This window comes from Balaenoptera ricei, chromosome 6 (assembly GCF_028023285.1).
Source record: "Balaenoptera ricei isolate mBalRic1 chromosome 6, mBalRic1.hap2, whole genome shotgun sequence".
In the NCBI taxonomy this organism is placed as follows: domain Eukaryota; kingdom Metazoa; phylum Chordata; class Mammalia; order Artiodactyla; family Balaenopteridae; genus Balaenoptera; species Balaenoptera ricei.
In genome coordinates this window covers 122,540,691-122,558,831 of record NC_082644.1, presented here as the reverse complement: position 1 = coordinate 122,558,831, position 18,141 = coordinate 122,540,691, and the positions used below count along the sequence as shown (strand labels likewise).

Below are 18,141 nucleotides of genomic sequence, written 5' to 3'. Positions count from 1 at the left end.
AGCAGCATGCTGGCATAGAGATTAGCCTTTCCATCCCCTGAGAGTGGTCTGCAGCTGCAGTCCTGACCTGGAGGGTGAGTCAGCATGTCAAAGTGCTGGTCAGTCCCCTCCTCCACGCCAGTCCAGGAAGGTGGGCCCGGCTTCTGCTGGCCACAGGCAGTGGCATGTGGGGTGTGCAGGGTCACTGCCTGGCATCTGGGGTTCTCACGGTGCCCTGCAAGGTAGCTTAGCTGCCCAAGCAGCAGTCTGCAAGGCCCTGGCCTTGCAGCAGAGAGGCTCTGGGGCCTGGTAGCATTGAGTTGTCACAAACCCACAAATTGGTGAGAAAGGGAGAAGCTCAGATTTTCCTCCAAGTGAGCCAGTGAGCGGTGCTCTTCGAGATGTTTGTCAAAGCCTTCTCTCCTTGCCCCCCACCCTTGGCTGAGATCCCCACTGGCAAAGGTCCCTGTTTCCTGTGACCAGTGCCCACAGGGCTGGGAGTTCAGCGTGGCACCCCTACTTTACAGGTAACAAAATAGAGGTTGTGTCTCCCACCCAGGTGTGAGCCCCAGAGCCCCCCGTGGCACCAGGTTGTCCACCTTGCCCTCCCAAAGTGAACACTGGTTGGGAACAAGACAGCAGGAAGCTCCCCGTGGCCCTCGGCCAAGGACCACAGTTGCCACTGCTGCCCAGGGCTGGCGGGGGGAAGCCCTGCAGGTCCCCACCCTCAGCCAAGGGTGTTCCTGCTGCAGGGTGGAGAGGTTGGGCTGGGGGGCCGGTCTGGGCCCAGTGCAGATCTGTGGCCCAGCGGGACGCAGGGCAGAGTGGGCAGGGGCTGTGGGAGTGCTAGGCGCCTGGCCCTCCTGCCCCAGCCTGCAGCTGTCCGAGGCATCCACAACGACCGCTCTGTTTACCGGTGGCCATGGTCCCAGCGGGAGGGTGCGTTACCGCCGGACAGGAGCAGCAGGCAGACAGTCCTCACGGCCTCAAAGGACCCAGCAGTCAGCCTTTGTGGGCGGCCTCACCCGCCCCCGGAAGGAGAGGTGCATGGGGTACTTTCTTCCCCTCTCACTTGCCTTCCCACCATGGGGAGGGGGAGCTGCCCCCTCCATGTCCCCAGGGAAGCAGCCAGGCCCAGTCCCTCCTCAGGGGACTTCCATGGGAGTGAGGTTGATGTCAGAACGACAAGTGTGTCCTGAGGTTAAAAAAGTGGGGGGAAGCCAAAAGGGGGTAATGAGCCTGCCCCAGGGGTCTTGTTCCCATGAGGCCCCTGTGGCTCTCAGAACGTGTGGCTAGCTCCTTCCGAGGCCAGGGTGAGCCCCAGGCTCAGGAGACCTAGGAGCGTGTTGTGGGGGACAGGAGACCTGGAGGGGCTGAGAGGGACTAGGGGACACGGAGGGGGGCAGAGGGACCTGAGAAGAAGTGAAAGGACATGATCATGGACAATAATTGGTCCTAGGGTCCCCTGGTCTCATCTTCCTGACGATTCACACCTGTCCCCCCCGGGTCTGGCTAGGTAAACCTGGGGGCCAGGGAAGGAAGGTGGCCCCCGTCAGGGCAGCATCCCCGGACCGGGAGGCGGCGACTGGCCGCAGCAGCTAACGGGGCAAACCAGACCCCGAGCGGCCCGCAGGTCTGCGCGTGCGCACCCCTCTCCGTGCGCGACTTATGCGGGGGAGACGTGATCCGCCAATGCCCTCCTCTCATGGCGGAGGCGTGAGGTCGGGCTGGGGTTGTGGGCAGCCCTGGGCTGCAGGGGTGTCCGGTTACCGCCCGGCCGGCAGACAAAAGCGGTCCTGTGTGGAAACCCGCTGCGCTGCGGGGAGGAGCAGGGGCGGGCGGGGAGCGGCCACCTCCCGCACGCTCCACCCCGAGGTGGGCACCTGGCCCAGAGGCCTTCGACCGCCTCGCGGCCGAGGTGTTTCGCGTAGGTGGGGGCCTCCAGGTGCGAGCGGCGCCGGGCGTCGCGGGCAGGACCCACTTCCTGGGGTGGGGGGCACTGAGCACCCCCTTTGCCCAGGCCGGCGGGGTGGCGCCCCTGGCGGCCGGCCAACTGTAGGCCGGCGGACCCGGGAAACCGCGCACTGGCTCTCCTGCCCCGCGCCCGCCCCCGGCCCCCGCCGCCCGCAGCCCCGCGCCCGCCCACTCCCCTCCCCGCAGGGCCTTCCCCCCCCGCCCCCCCGCTCCGGCCACGCGCCACCCCGCAGCCCCGTGCTCTGCAGCGCTGCGCCGCGCTCTGCGGAAAGAGGGAGGCAGAACGGGGACGGAGAGGAGTAGGGGGTCTTGGGGCCACCCGGTCCTACCTGTCCCCTCCCCACTCCCCGACGCAGCTGCGGAACTCGGGGCCCTGCCGCGGCCACGTGACGTCCTCCAGCCCGACCGCCGACAGGGGGGCTGGACGGCGCAGGAGCTGCCCGCGCGCGTCCTCCGCGGCGGCGGTGCGTGGGAGCCGGTCGCCCTTTCCCTCCTGCACCCACAGGGAAGGCCCCGGCCGCTTCCAGCCTCCCTGGACCCTGAGCCTCTTGCTGCGGGAAGTCTCCACGCTCTGGATTGGCCACTACTTAGGGCCTTCTGTCCCCGGTGGCCGCGGAGAGAAACAGAGTCACAGCTTGGGCCTCGGGGATCAGCTGTGTAGCCGCACCTCCGGGGAAGGCCAGCTCCCACGAGGGCTCAACGCGGGCCCCGGGTGTCCGCTGGGGGGCAGCAACGGCGCTGCCCATGCAGCCCGGGGTTGGGGAGAGAAGACCACCCACACCTGGGTACAGGCTTGTTTATTTGCGAAGAAGGTGATCCAGGTGACGCAGATGTCCGCAGCCACTAGGATCCCTCAGGGCACCCAGAGGTCAACGGGGTTGGGGGCGTCCGCCCTTCACAACTGCTGGGAGGCCAGGACCTCGGGGTTCTCGTAGCAGTGGGCCTCCTTGGCCGCAGCCTGAGGGGGGCTGCAGGCCTTGCAGGGGCAGCAGTGGCTCACCAGGCGGTCCCAGGGCTCCAGAGAACGGAGCCACAGGGGCAGCCAGGCCCAGGAGCGCAGGCGGCGGGGCAGCCAGCCTGGCCGGTGCCGCTGCAGGATGGCGACCAGGATGGTGAGTAGCACCAGCACAACCAGGGGCCCCCCAACTGCAGCCAGCGCTGTACTCCCCGCCAGGGAGAGCCCGAAGGCGGCCAGCGGCAGCAGCAAGAAGCTGAGCAGCAGGTAGGCGATGGCCACCCAGCGGTAGCGGGCAGTCAGGTCCCCAAAGCGCTTGGCCAGTGGGATGGGCAGCCGGAGGACGGGCACCACGTACCACAACAGGATGCCAGCCAGGTTGAAGAAGAAGTGGATGAGGGCGACCTGGAGGGAGGGAGGGCAGGCAGGGTTCAGGAGCCTGGGCTCTGTGGTACGGGGTCCCCTAGACTCCCCAGGACGCCTGCCCCTCCCTTTCTTGGCAGAAATGGCACTAAGCGGTCCTGCTTGTTAGCCGAGACAGCCGCCTGGGAGGGCAAATTCTGGCCAGCTGTGTTGGGCCCGCTCTTCCTGCACCCCCCAACACTTTGAGGGTTGGGACCCTAGTACGGCATCCCCATGTGGTAGCTGCATCTATGATGACCCCGTGGATTCGACCTTCCCCTGAGCTGGCTTAGCTTGCCAACGCGTCGTCCACGGTGACCCCGCTCATGTCATCCCTGAGCGGGTTTGGCCACCCAGCCCTGGGCTCTGGCCTGGCTCCTGTGAGGAGGAGTTGCAGGGCCACACGTGGAGGGAACACAACTCCCTCCAGGGGTTGCTGAAGAAGTCGAGGAGTCGGTGTGGTGGGTGCAGTCCGGAGGGCTTCCTGGAGGGGGTGGATCAGGGCCCTGCACTGGGAGGTTCTAAATGGACAAAGAGCCAAGGCAAGAGAGCAGGTGGGAGTCGGGGAAGGCTGGGGTTCATCTCTTCTTGTGGGCAGCAGCCCAGCAAGATCCAGGCTTTCAGGAGCTGCACCTGTTAGGGTGCTGGGACAGAAGCAGTGGAGCACAGGGGATGATCTGGAGAGAATCCGCAGGACTGAATGGGACTGGGCGTGGGGTACGCAGCTGGGGGAGGCGTCCCGGAGGCAGAATTGTGACCGGGCAAGGGTGCACGGAGGAAGACGGTGAGTCGTCCATGTAGAGAGACTTGTGGGGTTTAGGTGCCTGGGGGTGGGGGACATCCTAGAGGTGTTGGCAGAGAGGGGCTTGAGGCCCCCGAGGGCCGGGAGGCCTCAAAGGGACACAGCCAGCAGTATGCAGTGGTCCCTCGGGAGAGGTTTGGGGGGAGCTGCCAGCTGGAAAGGAGGAGAAGGCACCTTGGGACTACAGGATCCTGGAAATGATAAGGTTGCAGGGGAAGAGGAGAAGGCCTGGGATCCTGAGAAATGCCCACAGGGCCCCTGGGGTCCCAGGAGATGAGGAGGCCGCAGGTTTGAGCAGGCAGTCAGAGGTGGGGCCCAGGAGAGCTCGAGCCTGAGGCCCCAGGGCAGGCCTCCCACCTCCGGCCCACGGGGCTGGACAGGAGGGGACTGAGCCTGAGCGCAAGCCCCAGGCCTGTGCTGGGAGTGGGAGGGGCTTGGGGGCAGGGGAGGGGTGCGGGAGGGCGGTACCTGGACGGCGCTGATCAGCATATCCGAAGGGCTGGCCAGGGCAGCCAGCAGGGCCGTGGTGGTGGTGCCAATGTTGGAGCCCAGGAAGAGGGGGTACGCCCGCTCCAGGCTGATCACCCGGACCCCTGGGGGAGCCGGGGGTCGTCACGGGCCCCGGAGCCCCCGCCCCCTCGGTCAGGTGCCCCCTGGCGCGCTCACCCATGAGCGGCACGATGGCTGCGGTGAAGACGCTGCTGCTCTGCAGCACGAAGGTCAGGCCGGCGCCCGCGAGGATGGCCAGGTAGCCGCTGAGCCAGCCCAGGGGGAACGGGAAGTCTGCGGAGGCGGAGCCGGTCAGCCCCAGCCGGGCCTCCTCGCCCCCACCCTCCCCGCCTCCTCGAGGCCCACCGGCGTTGATGACGGTCCTCACGGCCTGGGCGATGCGGCCTCGCAGAGTGGAGTTGAGCAGCTTGACGATGAGGACGAGGCAGGTGCAGAGCACGAGCAGGGAGGCGGCCAGCAGGATGAAGCCCACGGCCAGGTCCGCGAGCGCTGTGCCCTCGAACAGGTGGCGGCCTGGCGGCAGGGCAGGGGTGGGTGAGCGGCAGCCAGCGTGCGGGGGGGGCGGGGGCGGGGCAGGGGTGGGCACCGGGCCTCACAGGGCAGCGGCTCCTCGGCGGCAGGGCTGTCCCTCTCAGGGCAGGGGCCCCCAGCGGCCGCTCCACAGTTGCTGCGGTTCCCTGCAGTCTGGGGAGGCAAGGCGGGTTGGGCTCAGGACAGGCTCAGGGTAGCCAGGACCGGGTAATTCAGTGGGTCGGAGGTCAGGGGTCAAAGGCACCTCACCGTCTGCCCGTTGGTGCCACACCATCGCTTAATGAGGCTGCTGTTGGTAGCGTTGCCCCTGCCGCTGCCCGTAATGACATCAGCGTCCAGCTGGGGGACAGAGGAGTCTGGGTCTGGCGTTGGACTCCCCGGGGGCTCCGAGGACCGCAGCCCGGCCCACTGCGCTCTCTCTTCCCCCAACCGACGACGCCCTGCCCAGATCTGCCTCGGCTGTCGCCACCTCCCCAAGAAACCCCTCCCCGCCAGGCCTGGCATGTGGGTCCTGCAGCGGCTGGCCTCACCTGCACGATGAGGCGTGTGAGCGGCCGTGTCAGCACCTTGAGGATGTCAGGCGCGTGCCCCCCGCGCTGCAGGCTGGCAGCGCCCAGGGCCAGGGCGCTGAGCCTCTCCAGGGGGGCCGCGGCGCACTCCAGCGGCAGCAGGATCAGCGCCGTGAGCCAGTTGAAGACTCCGTGCACGGCTGAGCCGCCGAAGGCCCTGAGACCACACGGAGTTGGGTGGTCGGAAGCCTCAGCCCCAGCCCCTGCCCCTGCCCTCCCCCGCACCTCACTCACCTCCGAAACTCGTCCCGGTCCCCCGACTGCGCCATCGAGACCAGGGTGCTGGTGATGGATGTGCCCACGTTGACGCCCATGATGACGGGCACAGATGCCCGGACGGTCAGCACTGTAGGGGCGCTGCATCAGCCTCTCGCCCCTCGCCCCGCCACCACCATCCCGGGGGGGGGGGGGAGGGGCACTCACGCTTGGAGGCCACCATGCTGACCACGATGGAGGAGGACGTGCTGGAGCTCTGCACGAGGACCGTGACCAGCACGCCGATGACCAGTCCAGCCACGGGGTTGGACAGCACCACGTTGTCCTTGAAGATGTCTCCAGCTACTTTGCCTACGCCCGGGAGACAGGTGCCCTGAGGCTGGGGAGGGTTGGCTGGCTGCCCCACCCCCAGCCACCTGGCCGGTCACTCACTGCCCAGCAGCTGGAAGGCAGAGCTGAGGGTGTCCAGGGAGCAGATGAAGAGGTAGAGGCTGCCCAGGAGCCCACAGGCCTTGAGGAAGCCAGCAACCACCTGGAGCACCCTGCCGGCCGTGCTGAGCTCTGAGGACAGAGGGCAGGGCTGTCCTCAGCCAGTCCCCACCCTGCCCTCCCCGGCTCCCCTTCCAGGCCCCTTCCTCTTCTCCCCGCTCCCAGGACAGGGCCAGGGTCCCGCTCCTCTGTTCCTTTGCAGAATGGCCAAGCAGACAGCCCCTTCGGGCCTCCGGGGAGCCTCACTGCCCGCAGCAGGGAGGAGGGGGAGCAGGTGGGCGGGCAGGCCGTTGAGCCGAGGGACCAGGGCGCCCTGGCGGTGGTCTGCATGGCGGGTTTCCGTGGGGCCCGTTGGGGCAAACCCCCTCCTTGCTCTCTCTCCCCAAGAAGCCTCTCACGCTCACGCCCTGGCGAGTCGGAGCCTCGTTTGTCCGGTTACCCAGCCTCTCCAGACCTACCTTTCCAGGACTGGCCAGCGTCCTTCAGCTGAGGGAGGGCCCAGGGGTCCACATCCCCATCTTCCAAGATGGGGGAAGAACCGGAGGTCCCTGCAGGGGTCAGGGTCAGGTAGGGCCAGGAACCTAGCTGTTTCCTGGACACCTTTAGGTGGCGGCAAAAGGGGGTGGGGGGACTGCGGCACAGGGGCTTGGGGTGAGGGACAAGAGTGGGAAGGAGGGGGGACCCTCACTGTTCTGGCCCCTGGGCTCTCCTGGGGACGGATGGGCTGGAGCCCCTCTCCCAGCTTCCCCAGAGCAATGGGTCAGGGGCCAGGTGGGTGGGCAGGGAGGCAGGCCGAGGCTCCGGGACCCCGGGGCTCCTGGTACCTGCATTTCCCAGCCTCTGGTCCACCAGGCCAACTGTGTCCAGAGTGGCAGGAGGGGCCTGGGCGCAGGTGAGGGAATTCGGCATGGATTTTGGGCAGGGACAGGCCCAGGCCCAAGTCTAGATCTGCTTGGGGGAAGGGCAGTTCAGACACAGCTCCTCCCCCTGCCCGCCATGTCTTGGGGTCCCCAGGCCTGAGACCTCACCGCTGTCCTCCCTTCCCACCCGCTGTTGGCCTTGGTGACCTTCCCCTTCCTCCGTCCGCAGGGGGATGGCTACAGTGACCTCAAGTGGCTGTCACGTGAGCCCAGTCCAGTTTGGGGGGACAGAGTTGAGGGAGCCCTGGCTCCGCTGCTGGAAGAAGGCCTGGTGGGCGGCCTAGGGTGCTGGGGGGTGGCCGGAAGTGGCCGGGAGCCGGGGACTCGGGGACCTCTCCTATCAGGTGTCACAGAGACCACTGCAGCCAGTCGCGGCTTAGACTTTGGCATTTGGTACCAAACGGCAACATCTCCGCTTGATAAGGGCCCCACCTCCAGTGATGGGGAGCAGGACAGGGGGCTGGGTCGCCCCCACCCCACCTCAAGGCTCCCTCCTCAGCCTGCTGGGTCTGGAGCCCCCATCGAGCCCCCTACCTCGGCTCCCAGTGCCCAAGGCCCGGGAGCTGGGAAGCCTGCTGCCCCCCCTCCCTCCTGCTGCCCCCAAGCTGCTCTCTCACCCTCAGCTCCTGGGGGGGGGGGGCGCCTAAGCCCTGGGCCTGGAGGTCACCCAGCCCTGACCCCAGTGTCCTGGGTCCCCACCTGGTTCTAGAAGCTCCTACCTGTGTGGGTAGTGAGGGGCACCTTCGGGGAGGAGACACAGGCCAGGAGCAGCTGCAGGTCAAAGATCCGCTGGGCGCACACATGACCTGCTGTGTACTGAGCCCCATTAATGTTTACCCAGGAGCCGAGGCCCCCGAGGGGTACCATTGCAGCCCCAGTACCTGCCTTGTCCAGGCCCCACTGTCACCCAGGGGTGTTGCGGGGCTGGGCAGGTGGCCCTTAGTGCTGGACTTCCATGAATGGATGTCTCAGTGACACTACCGGATGCTGCCTGCTGCCTGCCCAAGGCTGGGGCTCTGGCTGGCCAGCCTGGGGACCCCTTGGGAAGTCTGCCCTGAGCTCTACAGACCTCACTGTGGTTTTCCTACCCCGGTCAGATGGCCAGAGGGAAGCCCTTTGCACCAGGTAGGCGGGGAAGGCAACAGCCCCTGAGGTCATCCAGTTCAGGTCTGGGCTTGGGGCAGGGCTGGGCCTGGCAGAGCTCCCAGCGAGCTCAGCCCCAGTGGTGGCCAGCAATGGTCACGGTCACGGGTGTCATGCCTTCATCTGCAAGGGGGAGGGTGGGCGAGGCTCCTCCTTCAGGCCACATTGCTGCCCAGCCCACTGCCCAGGCTCACCTGGACCAGGAGACTCGGCCCATCCCGTTCTCTCTCCAGCTGAGCCCTGACCGGCCCCTTTGCTCGTGGAGTGCCTCTTATTGGGGTCAGTCCCCTTCCTGCGCCTGGGATGTGGGGAGGAAGAGCTGCCCAGCTGGGGCCGGCCCCTCCCCGTCAGGCCTGGTCTTCCCGGCCCCCTGCTTGCTGCCCACCGGTCGCTGGTGCAGGGGGACTTTGTCCCCGGGAAGGAGGAGGGTTCTGAGTGTCCTCTCAGCACATTCTCTTGTCCGCCCCTGCCGCCCGCTGCCCGGGGCGGGCCCCGCGGTCCCTCCCAGGGGCTCCTTCCTGTGCGGGGGCGGGGATGCTGCAGCCCAATTGGTGGGGTCTGCGTCCACTGTCTCCAGCACGTGCTCTGGTCCCTCCGAAGGGTCTGTCTGGTGGCCACCGGGAGGCAGAAGGAAGCTGAGGGCCTGGCATGGGAGCGGCTGTCCTGAGCAGCCCCTCAGGCAGGTCCCCCCCCCCCCCCGGGCCTGGACCTCCTCGGACACCTGTGGCAGCAGTGACTGTGCCTGCGGGGGACCCTCCCCAAACAGCTCCCGAACATCGCAGGGCTGCCTCACAGGCCAGGGGTGAAGGGAGAGGCCCTCCCTCCCTCCGGGCTCACGCTTCTGAGCCGTTCTGTAGAGGAGGGGAGACCTGCCCCCGCAGGACCGGGAACAGCTTCTGCCGGGCCCTGCCGCTCCGGCCTGCAGCCCAGTCCCCGGGGTCTGGGCCCCAGACCCTTTCAGGAGCCACCCTCTGAGCTGGGTCTGGACCCGGGCTGGGCTTGCAGGCGACTCTGACAGCAGCACCCTTCCCCTGCACACAGACCAGCGCGGGGCCTGGGGATCCTGGCTGGGGTTGCAGCTCCTCCAGGGGCTTATGGTACTGTGGACACGGCTCCCGACCTTAGGTTGTGGCCCCGGGGTGAACACGCGGAGTGGCACCCGGGACGCTCTGCCGCCAGGCTGTTCTGGGCAGGCGTGCTGCAGACCGGCCGGAGCTCAGGCCTCGGGGCTGCCCGGGGGGTCCCAGCAGCAGCATCTGGGCTGGGGGAAGTGGGGCTGGGGGCCCAAGGCGGGGCAAAGCCTGGCTGGCTGCTGAGTGATGGCGGTGCTGCCTTTGAGGGGCGTGGGGGGCTGGGGTTCGGTGCGAGGCAGCTCCCGCTCAGCCCTGACGGCCAGGAAGGCGGCCAGGTCGAGGTCCAGCATGGCCACCCCTCCGCGGGGCGTGGGTGTGCTCTGGCGGCACTGCGGGCAGGGGATCCAGCGCTGCTCGTGGGCTGGCGTGTCCAGCCGCCGCACGCACGCCTGGCAGAAGGTGTGGCCGCAGTAGAGGCGGCGGGGTAGGTGCCCAGTGAGGTCATAGGCCGAGTAGCAGATGACGCAGTCGCCTCGCTGGGTCCCAGCGGCTGTGCCCTCTTCGGAGGCCCGGGGACCCTCTGGCGGCAGCATCCTGGGGGAGGCATGCAGGGGGGCTGCAGCCTACCCATCCCAGGCTGCCCATGCTTGTCCTGCATGGTTGGGGCCTCAGCACCAGAAGCCCCCCCGGAGGACAGGAGCCCAGGAGCCCAGGCCTCTGCAGACGCGGGAGGGTGGGTGGTGGCCAGTGGGCTGGTGGACACCAGGCTCTGGGCACAGCCTGGGTCCCTGTGGCAGCTGTCTGGTCTCTCTCTGTGGCCCTCGTGTGCCATCCCAGGCCCAAACCCACCCCAGCCTGCCTGAGCCCCAGGCCTCTCTTACCTGCATCCGCTCTGCTGGGTGGCTATGTCCAGCCAGAGGGTGGCTGGGGGTAGGGGGGACCCAGGGCGCCCTGCGGCTCCCTCCTTGGGGCTCGCGTTACTGGCCTACCACGGACCAGGCAGCAGGGAGGCAGGTGGTGGCTGTGGGCAGGCGTGGGCTCCCCTTTCAGCCACAAAGAGCTTGCAACTGGATCCACCAGCACCACCAACTCATGAGGAGATAAGGGCCCCCCCCCCCCACTCTGCCTGCCCCGCCCCCTTCATGCGCAGACCCGGCTCCACTAACCCCTCACCCAGGCCTGGCTTTGCCACTCAACTTTGCCCATCTTCCTGCCTCGTCCACCCAGACCTGCCCCACCCCACCCGCACTCTCATACTCCACCCCCACCTCATGATGGGAAAGCTTTTTGGCTTTGACCTGGGTGATGCCTGTTCTTCAGCTCTTAGTTCAAGCATCACCTCCTCCAGGAAGCCTGCCAGGACCCCCACCAGCTCAGAGCTCTGCGGGGTCCTTCTGCTCTGTGGCTCGAGCACAGTGTGTGTGTCCATGTTGATTTGTCCCATTGCCTTTGTCCCTGTCTGGGCTGGGCCTGTCATGTTCCCATCACAAGCCAGCCCCATAAGGCTCCAAGGAGGCCCTCAAGCACAGGAGTGGAGATCCGCACTCACACAGAGACCACCCAGAAACTCTCTGAGGTGCAGGGCACCGTGGGCAGCTCCGGATGCCCTTCTCAGAGGCCATCTCCCCCTGGCATCTGCCTGGTGAAAGCCTTGGGGCCAGCCCAGTGACATAGCAGAATGGGGTGTGTTGGGAAGGGTCGGGTTGAGGTCAGGACCCCAGAACCCTCTCCGTCCCGCTAGAGGAAGCCAGGCCCAAAGGGTCCCCTCCTTACTCCTGCCATCCTGGCAGGCCCCCGCCTCCTGGACTGGGCAGATGGGTTTTGGTGGCTGGCCCGGGTGGGGTCATCTTCCTGTGCGGGCCAGTCATGGGGCAGGGCCGGGAGCCTGAGCCCCATGGAGTCAGGCCGGTGACACGCCTGCCCACGCCCAGGGGCCAGTCCTGCCGTGTGGCCAGTCACCGGGGGTCGGGGGAGGGCTGGCACCAGGACCCGTCCATCCTGCGGGGCCAGCTTGGCCTCCTCCTCTGGCTCTCTCTGCCCGGTCCCGGAAACATCAGTGTGCCTGGTACTGGCCTCGCTGCTCAGTCTTCACACCGACATCCCGGCCTCACCCCCGTGCCAAATGGCTCAGCTCCCCACATGCCCCCGACGCGGGTGCGCTGTGCTGCTCGGACGGGGGGAGATGGGTCTGGCCCGGCGCCTTCTCTGCCCACCTCCACGAAGCCCAGGCCCCAGAGGCAGGACGGCGGGAAGCAGCACACAGCAGGTGTTCAGGAATTGGGTGTTCTGTGGGAAACCAGAAAAACACCCCGGCCGAGGCAGGGCAGTGACTCACGGGCGGGCAGGGCTTGGTGCTGGCCACCTGGGCTCCCGCTCCTGGAAACGTGCCCGCGCTGGGCCCACCCACCACTGTGCTGCCAACGCGGTCCTCCTCCTGGAGGCCGCTCTCGGGCTCTACTCCTGGTTCCAGGCACAGCAGGCTCCTGCTGTCTGACCCGCAGACTCTCCTGTCTCCCAGGCTCACCCTCAGCCCCAGGGAATGCAGGGCAGCTCAAACCCAGGCCTGACCAGCCATCCTGTACAGCCTCTGGGCCAACCTGAGAGTGCAGTGCAGGTTAGGTTGTCATGAGGCTGCCCGACCCCGGAATGTCCCATAGAGGCTGGCAGCCTGTGGTGGCGTCTAGCCTGGGACCCTCCCGAAGCGGGTAGCAGCAAAGGAGAAGAGTGGCCGGGACGAAGCTCGCTCTGCTTTATTGCCTGGCCCTGGGCCTTGAAGAGGTGGTCAAGGGTGTCCCCGGGGCTGCCATCATGGCCAGTGCCCAGGGCTCTGTTTTCAGGGGCGGGGGCTGAGCTGTCAGCCTTCTCGTTGGGTAGGTGCCGCTGTCCAGGGTGGGGAGCGGCCAACACCCATGACAACAGGCCAGTGGCTGTTCCAACTGTCCGGGCACTGCTGTGGCCACCTGAGCAGAGGCCCGGGCTTGCCATGTGGGGCCGTCCCGCAGCAGGCCCTGCGGCCCAGGGGCCAGGCTAGGAAATGACACAGCAGCAGCTGTGGCAGCGGCAGAAGCGGGGGCAGTGGCAGCAGGAGCAGCAGGGACAGCACCAGCAGTGATGGGCAATGGCGTCGCCGCGCCCCACCGGCGGCAGGCCAGCGTAGGGCAGTCCTGCCTGCTGCTGCTGCCCACTGCCGTCGGGGGTGCAGGGCTGCTGCCAGGCCTGCTGGCCCCGGATGGAGGCAGCCCCCTCGGCGCCCTTGGGCCCTGGGGCCTCCTCGGTAGGCTCCAGGGTGCAGGACCCCACGGGCAGAGGCTGCAACTCCGAGGAGGATGGAGCCGCCTCCAGCTGCTGCCCCAGCTCGGGCCGCAGGTGAGCCCTCGGGATGCTGACGTGGGCATACGGGTCCTTGATGAGCATCTCAGGGGGGTCCATGGCTTGGCCTGGCAGGGGTGGGCAGAGGAGACAAAATCAGCTCAGTGGAGGGGAACCCAAGAAAAGCCAGGCTGTGGAAGCGCCTGAGTGTGTGTGAGGCCTATGTGTCAGTGCGTGTGCAAGGTAGCGGAGTGTAGAGAGAGTGAGGGCCAGCGTCTCCTAGCTGCCCCCAGGTGTCCCCCGCCCTCCCTGAGAGACAGTGCCCTGTGATGGAGCTGGGAGTCGGGTGGGGGCCTGGGAGATGCAGCTAACCTGGTCCTACAGGTGGTGCGGAAGCCCCTCAGCCCAGGACCCACCTGAAGTGGTGACGGCAGCAAGCTGTCCTCTTGTTCCCTGGGCCGGGTCCCAGTGCCTGTGAGCTGAGCGACTGGCAGCTGCCTTTTCCCTCCTGGGGAGGGGTGGGGCTGTGGGCGGGGCTCAAAGATGGGGTTCCCAGGATCCCAGGAGGCCCCAGCTCCTGGAGCACAGCGGCCACCCACCCTTCCTTTTTTGGATGGGCGTTGACTGCGGCCTGGCCTCCCAGGGACATTGCCAGCCTGGGTGATTCAGCCTCAATGCATCTGGGGCATGTCCTGGCCCTCCAGGGACCTGCAGCTCACCGGAACGCAGGACAGGAGGCGAGTCTGGGGTCAGGCCTGCAGGTGGTCTGGGGGCCCAGCCATTACTCACACGTCTCAAAGCCTCTGCTTTGAAGCAGAGGGCAGAGGTCCTCACTGTGACCCAAGCCTCTACCCCGCAGGCAGAGACCAAGATGTTTGCGAACACACGGCTTGGAGGTTTGCTGTTTTTTTTAACTGATAAGAAATGCTTGGTTTACACACCTTTGCCGATAAAACTTACTTATCTTACGATTGGCGACGTGGGCTTCATACACAAGTGACGTTTCTAGCTCATTTCTGAAACTACAGTTTCCCTCTGGTTGGTGGCCTCGTGGGCCACAAGCCCCCGATCCCTCAGCGTCCCCATCCTTGGCCCTCGCATCCCCTCCATCTGTGAGGTGGCACATAGCACCTGCCATACAGGGTCGCTGTATGTGGGGGGTGGATGTGAGCACTGGGGTCTTGGGTTTGGGCCTGGCACGGTGAGCTCCGCTTGGGGCAACCGGGACAGTAGGGTGTGGCCTGGACACGCACCCCTAGTCCTTGGCACTCGGGGGGAACCCCCAGGAAGGGCGGGATCAAATCAGACACGGCCCAGAGGCCAGCTGACCGGAGTGGCCTGCATGGGGCCGGTCAGACCGGTCCGGACATGAGTAGTACCGATGCGGCACCAGACGTGGGGAGAATTAGGCCCAAAGACCGGGAGTTGGGAGGCGGACAACAGAGGTCCAGTGCGCAGGCGCCAGAAGCCCCGCCCACAGCCCCTACAGATTCTGCCCCTTGCTGAGAGGAGGCTGGCGCATGCGCAAAACAGGCCTGACAGGGCAGGGGTGGAGGTGCGCCCGGTGGGAACTATATTTCCCAGAAGCCTCTGCGCTCAAGGGTTTTCCTAAACACCAGGTTCGGGGTCAGCTGGCCTCATCTGTCCAGGACCCGGCTTGGGCTGCACCAGCTCTGAGCCGCCCGGCTCGGGAGGCGTGGGTTTGGGCGGGCTCTGGGCGGGAGCCTTGCACTGGGTGGACTTCAGCTCTAGGGGCGGGGCCTCGGGTAGGGGGTGGGACCTAGTGGCCGGTACCACCTTGGGTACGCGCCTCGGGAGCTGGTGGGGAGATGAGTAAAGCCCTTGCCGAGGCTGGACGCCCAGTCCTCCCCTGGCCGGGGCTGCCGCAGTTACCCTGCCTTCGCACCAGGGCCCCATAAGCACCCCGCTGCCCCTCCCACGGGGCACCTGCTCACTAGCACACATGCTCTCGCTGAATGGTGGAGGACACTGAGGCGCAGGCGCTAGCCTGAGATCGCAAAGAGCGGCAAAGTCAAGGCCTATGGGCCACGGATGCCTCTCCAGCCTGTTTTGCCCGCGTGGGGCCCTTTATCAGGAACGCCGACCTTTCCAGGCTCTGCTGCCTGCAGGACTTGGGGCTAGGTCTATAGCCAGGTGCAGTCTGGCCTGTACAGAGCAGAGGAGCTGTGGCCAGAAGGGGCTGGGACTGTCCAGGGTTAGGTGCATGGCCCAGTGCTGATCAAAGGAGTGCCAGCATGCCACGTGGTGGCCCTGGCAGGTTAGGGAAAGGCTCTCTGGAGGCCCATGCAGCCCTGGTCCCTTGCCCTGTATTTGTCAGCATGTCCTCTGTCCTCCCTCTCACCTGAGAGCTCCTCACAGGCAGAGGGTGTATCACAGGGGGGGGCAGGGAAGCCTGGCCTGAGGAAGAAGCAGAAAGGAATGGGGCCTCTGTGCTGGGTGCGGTCAGGTTAGCACACAACTCTGTGACAACGGGACACGTGCTGACCTGCTGGGATGCCGGAAAGGGCCACCCCACCCTGTGTAGGTGCGTGTCCTCCCTGAGCTGCCCCATGGCGGCCTGTCCAGCTGTCTGTTTGACCTTCCACCTACCCCTCACACCACCCATCTGTCCAACTGTCCTGTCCTTGGAGCATTCTCCCAACTACCGTTCCTCCCTCCCGTCACTCCTCTGGTCGTCGCTTGCCCGCCCCTGCTCACCCTCTTCTGTCACATCGCGGTCTGTGAGCCTGCCAGCGCTGGAAACAGCCTGCTGCACCTGTGATCCAGAAAACCCTGGAGGCATTCCCACTGGGGGCCCAGTGGAAGGACAAGCAGAGACCCTGACTCTGGTGGGGACACAAGGCAGTCCCACGGTGGGGTCCTGGGAACCAGCTTTCATGACCAACCCCGGGCTCTCTCCTCCCCTTCCTCCCTCTGGCATTGTGAGAGCTCAAAGCAGGCTTTCCCTTCCAGAATTGAGGCGGGGGGCTTGACTAGGACCCAGGCTCAGCCAGACGGGGACGGGGAAAGGGGAGGAGGGAGGGGGCACGCCGCGGGGATCCTGACCCCCACGCGGCCCGCGGAGGGAGGAGGAGGGCGACCCCGAGAGCGGGCGCCAGGCCCGCGTTGGCTCGAGGGGCGGCAGAGAGACTGGCCCCGCCCCGCGGACCCCGCGCGGGTCCCCAGACGGGGGGGTGGCGCTGCGGGCGCGGGCGGGCGCCGCGCGCACTGCGGTCCCCGCGCCTCCGCCGCAGAGCGCGCCACGCTCGGCACGCACCTGCCGCCGCCGCCGCCGCCGCGCCGAGCCGAGCCCCGCGCCCCACGCCCCCGGGAGCCGCCGCGGCCCGGCCATCGCCCGAGGTCGCCGCCAGAGCCGCCGGAGCCGCCGGGCCAAGGCGCGGGCGCCGCATCCAGGCCTGCCTTTGAGACAACCTCTGTGGCGGCGGCGCGCGGCCCGGCCGGGGACGCCAGGCTGGGGCAGGTGAGTGCGAGCGGGGCGGGACAGCGCGGGGTCGCCGCTCGCCGGCCTCCACTCCTAGGCAGAGGTCGGGCCTCGGGAACGGGGACTGGGGAGGGGGCTGGGTTCCGAGTCTGGCGAGGGTAAGGGTCAGAGGTCGGGCGCCCTGTCTTTTGTGCAGGGTGAGGGTGAGGGTGAGGGTGAGGGTGGGCCCGGGCGCTGCCCTCACGCTGTCTCTCACCTGCAGCTCGGGCCCGGTGCAGGCCTCTCCTCTGCTCCCGCCGCCGCCGCCGCCGCCGCCGCCGAGCTTGCAGCCCGGGTCCTTCTGCAGCCAGGGCTCAGGCTAGCTGCCTTCCCTGGGCGCCCTGTCCTGGAGCCATGGGGCCCACCTAGCCCCTGCCTGCCCGGATGTCCCGGCCCCGGGACGGCTGATCTCGGCTGCAGGGGGACACCCCCCAACGCCCCCTCGCCAGCCTCAGCAGCCAGAGACCCTGGGTGAGCCCCTGGGCCCGACCTCCAGCCCAGGGCAGTCTCCCACACCCCCCTGCCCCTGTTCCTCTCCTCCTCCCCCGCTCCTTCCTCCTCCTCCTCGGACTGGGCCTGAGAAGCCACTGTGGCCACTGGGGGGGGCCCTTCCCCCCAAGCTCTTGCCAGCCTCCCCCAGGAGTCCACAGGGCATCCAGGGTCCCCACCAGGCCTGGCGGGACCAGGATGCTGCCCCCTCCCCTCCCCCCCGGCCCCACCCAACTCCCCCACCCACCCGAACACCCAGTCTGACTGGAGACAGCCGGATGCCGGCTGACCCTGGGCCCGAGGTGGGCAGTGGCTGGCCGGGCTTCCTCATGTCCTGCCTGAAGGGCCCCCATGTCATCCTCAAGATGGAGGCCATGAAGATGGTCCACCCTGAGAAGTTCCCCGAGCTGCAGGTGGCCGCCCCCTGCTTCCCACCTGCACCCCGGCCCACCCCCGCTCTGGCACCCAAGAGAGCCTGGCCCTCAGACACAGAGATCATCGTCAACCAGGCCTGTGGGGGGGACATGCCTGCCTTGGAAGGGGCGCCCTGCACCCCGCCACTGCCACGTCGGCCCCGCAAGGGCAGCGCGGAGCTGGGCTTCCCCCGAGTGGCGCCGGCGGACGAGGTCATCGTGAATCAGTACGTGATTCGGCCTGGCCCTGCGGCCTCAGGGGCCTCCGCGGCAGCGGCAGCGGCTGCAGGAGAGCCTCTGGAGTGCCCCACCTGCGGGCACACGTACAACGTCACGCAGCGGCGGCCCCGCGTGCTGTCCTGCCTGCACTCTGTGTGTGAGCAGTGCTTGCAGATTCTCTACGAGTCTTGCCCCAAGTACAAGTTCATCTCCTGTCCCACGTGCCGCCGCGAGACTGTGCTCTTCACTGACTACGGCCTGGCTGCGCTGGCCGTCAACACGTCCATCTTGAGCCGCCTGCCACCCGAGGCACTGACCGCTCCGTCCGGTGGCCAGTGGGGGGGCGAGCCTGAGGGCAGCTGCTACCAGACCTTCCGGCAGTACTGCGGGGCCGCGTGCACCTGCCACGTGCGGAACCCACTGTCTGCCTGCTCCATCATGTAGCGCCCGCCCGCCCACCACCGCCCACCAGTCCTCGCTCGCTGCTTCTTCAGGGATCTGGCCCTGCCCTGTTGCCCACTGACCCCTTGCCCACCACAGCTTCTGGCCCCCACCCACGTGGCACTGTCGCTGCAGCCAACTTTGCCATTAAAACTCTGCCAAAGTCTGCACCTCGTTCCCTGGACTGAAGCCTAGGCCTGCGCACAGGCCTGGGCCAGGGTGGGCA

At 67.3% G+C, this 18,141-nt stretch overlaps 3 protein-coding genes across 8 annotated transcripts; 1 reads left to right on the top strand and 2 right to left on the bottom strand.

Moving 5' to 3' along the window:
* Positions 1–2,735: 2,735 nt before the first annotated feature.
* Positions 2,736–8,153, bottom strand: SLC34A3 (solute carrier family 34 member 3). Its single transcript, XM_059926126.1, has 13 exons — positions 8,067–8,153; positions 7,252–7,375; positions 6,886–6,975; positions 6,371–6,499; positions 6,146–6,289; positions 5,957–6,068; positions 5,684–5,879; positions 5,403–5,492; positions 5,219–5,306; positions 4,968–5,135; positions 4,779–4,895; positions 4,581–4,705; positions 2,736–3,313 (listed from the first exon to the last, which is right to left on the bottom strand). Exons 2-13 carry the CDS (start codon positions 7,334–7,336, stop codon positions 2,849–2,851), a joined length of 1,809 nt encoding a protein of 602 aa, XP_059782109.1. The 5' UTR covers positions 7,337–7,375; positions 8,067–8,153; the 3' UTR covers positions 2,736–2,848.
* A 4,138-nt stretch (positions 8,154–12,291) lies between these two features.
* Positions 12,292–16,891, bottom strand: CYSRT1 (cysteine rich tail 1). 6 transcript variants are annotated; one of them, XM_059926119.1, is made up of 4 exons: positions 16,571–16,891; positions 15,591–15,680; positions 13,289–13,380; positions 12,292–13,000 (listed from the first exon to the last, which is right to left on the bottom strand). In XM_059926119.1, exon 4 carries the CDS (start codon positions 12,990–12,992, stop codon positions 12,591–12,593), a length of 402 nt encoding a protein of 133 aa, XP_059782102.1. In that variant the 5' UTR covers positions 12,993–13,000; positions 13,289–13,380; positions 15,591–15,680; positions 16,571–16,891; the 3' UTR covers positions 12,292–12,590. The 6 variants fall into 6 exon arrangements, with proteins under 6 accessions (XP_059782102.1, XP_059782104.1, XP_059782107.1 ...); XM_059926121.1 differs by having other exon boundaries at positions 13,289–15,290; positions 15,591–15,648; positions 16,571–16,631; XM_059926124.1 differs by having other exon boundaries at positions 15,591–15,648; positions 16,571–16,625.
* Positions 16,214–18,081, top strand: RNF208 (ring finger protein 208). Its single transcript, XM_059926118.1, has 2 exons — positions 16,214–16,353; positions 16,577–18,081. The coding sequence occupies exon 2, from the start codon at positions 17,121–17,123 to the stop codon at positions 17,916–17,918; it is 798 nt and encodes a 265-aa protein (XP_059782101.1). The 5' UTR covers positions 16,214–16,353; positions 16,577–17,120; the 3' UTR covers positions 17,919–18,081.
* Positions 18,082–18,141: the final 60 nt, after the last annotated feature.

What these genes read in the sequence shown, in the direction of transcription:
- SLC34A3 (XM_059926126.1), bottom strand. Translation starts at nt 7,336, where the DNA reads ATGCCGAATTCCCTCACCTGCGCCCAGGCCCCTCCTGCCACTCTGGAC. An exon ending in CGCTGGCCAGTCCTGGAAAG is followed by an intron (nt 6,500 to 6,885) that starts GTAGGTCTGGAG and finishes CTCTGTCCTCAG; the next exon opens with AGCTCAGCACGGCCGGCAGG. An exon ending in AGCCATCGTGCCGCTCATGG is followed by an intron (nt 4,706 to 4,778) that starts GTGAGCGCGCCA and finishes CGGCTCCCCCAG; the next exon opens with GGGTCCGGGTGATCAGCCTG.
- CYSRT1 (XM_059926119.1), bottom strand. Translation starts at nt 12,992, where the DNA reads ATGGACCCCCCTGAGATGCTCATCAAGGACCCGTATGCCCACGTCAGC.
- RNF208 (XM_059926118.1), top strand. Translation starts at nt 17,121, where the DNA reads ATGCCGGCTGACCCTGGGCCCGAGGTGGGCAGTGGCTGGCCGGGCTTC.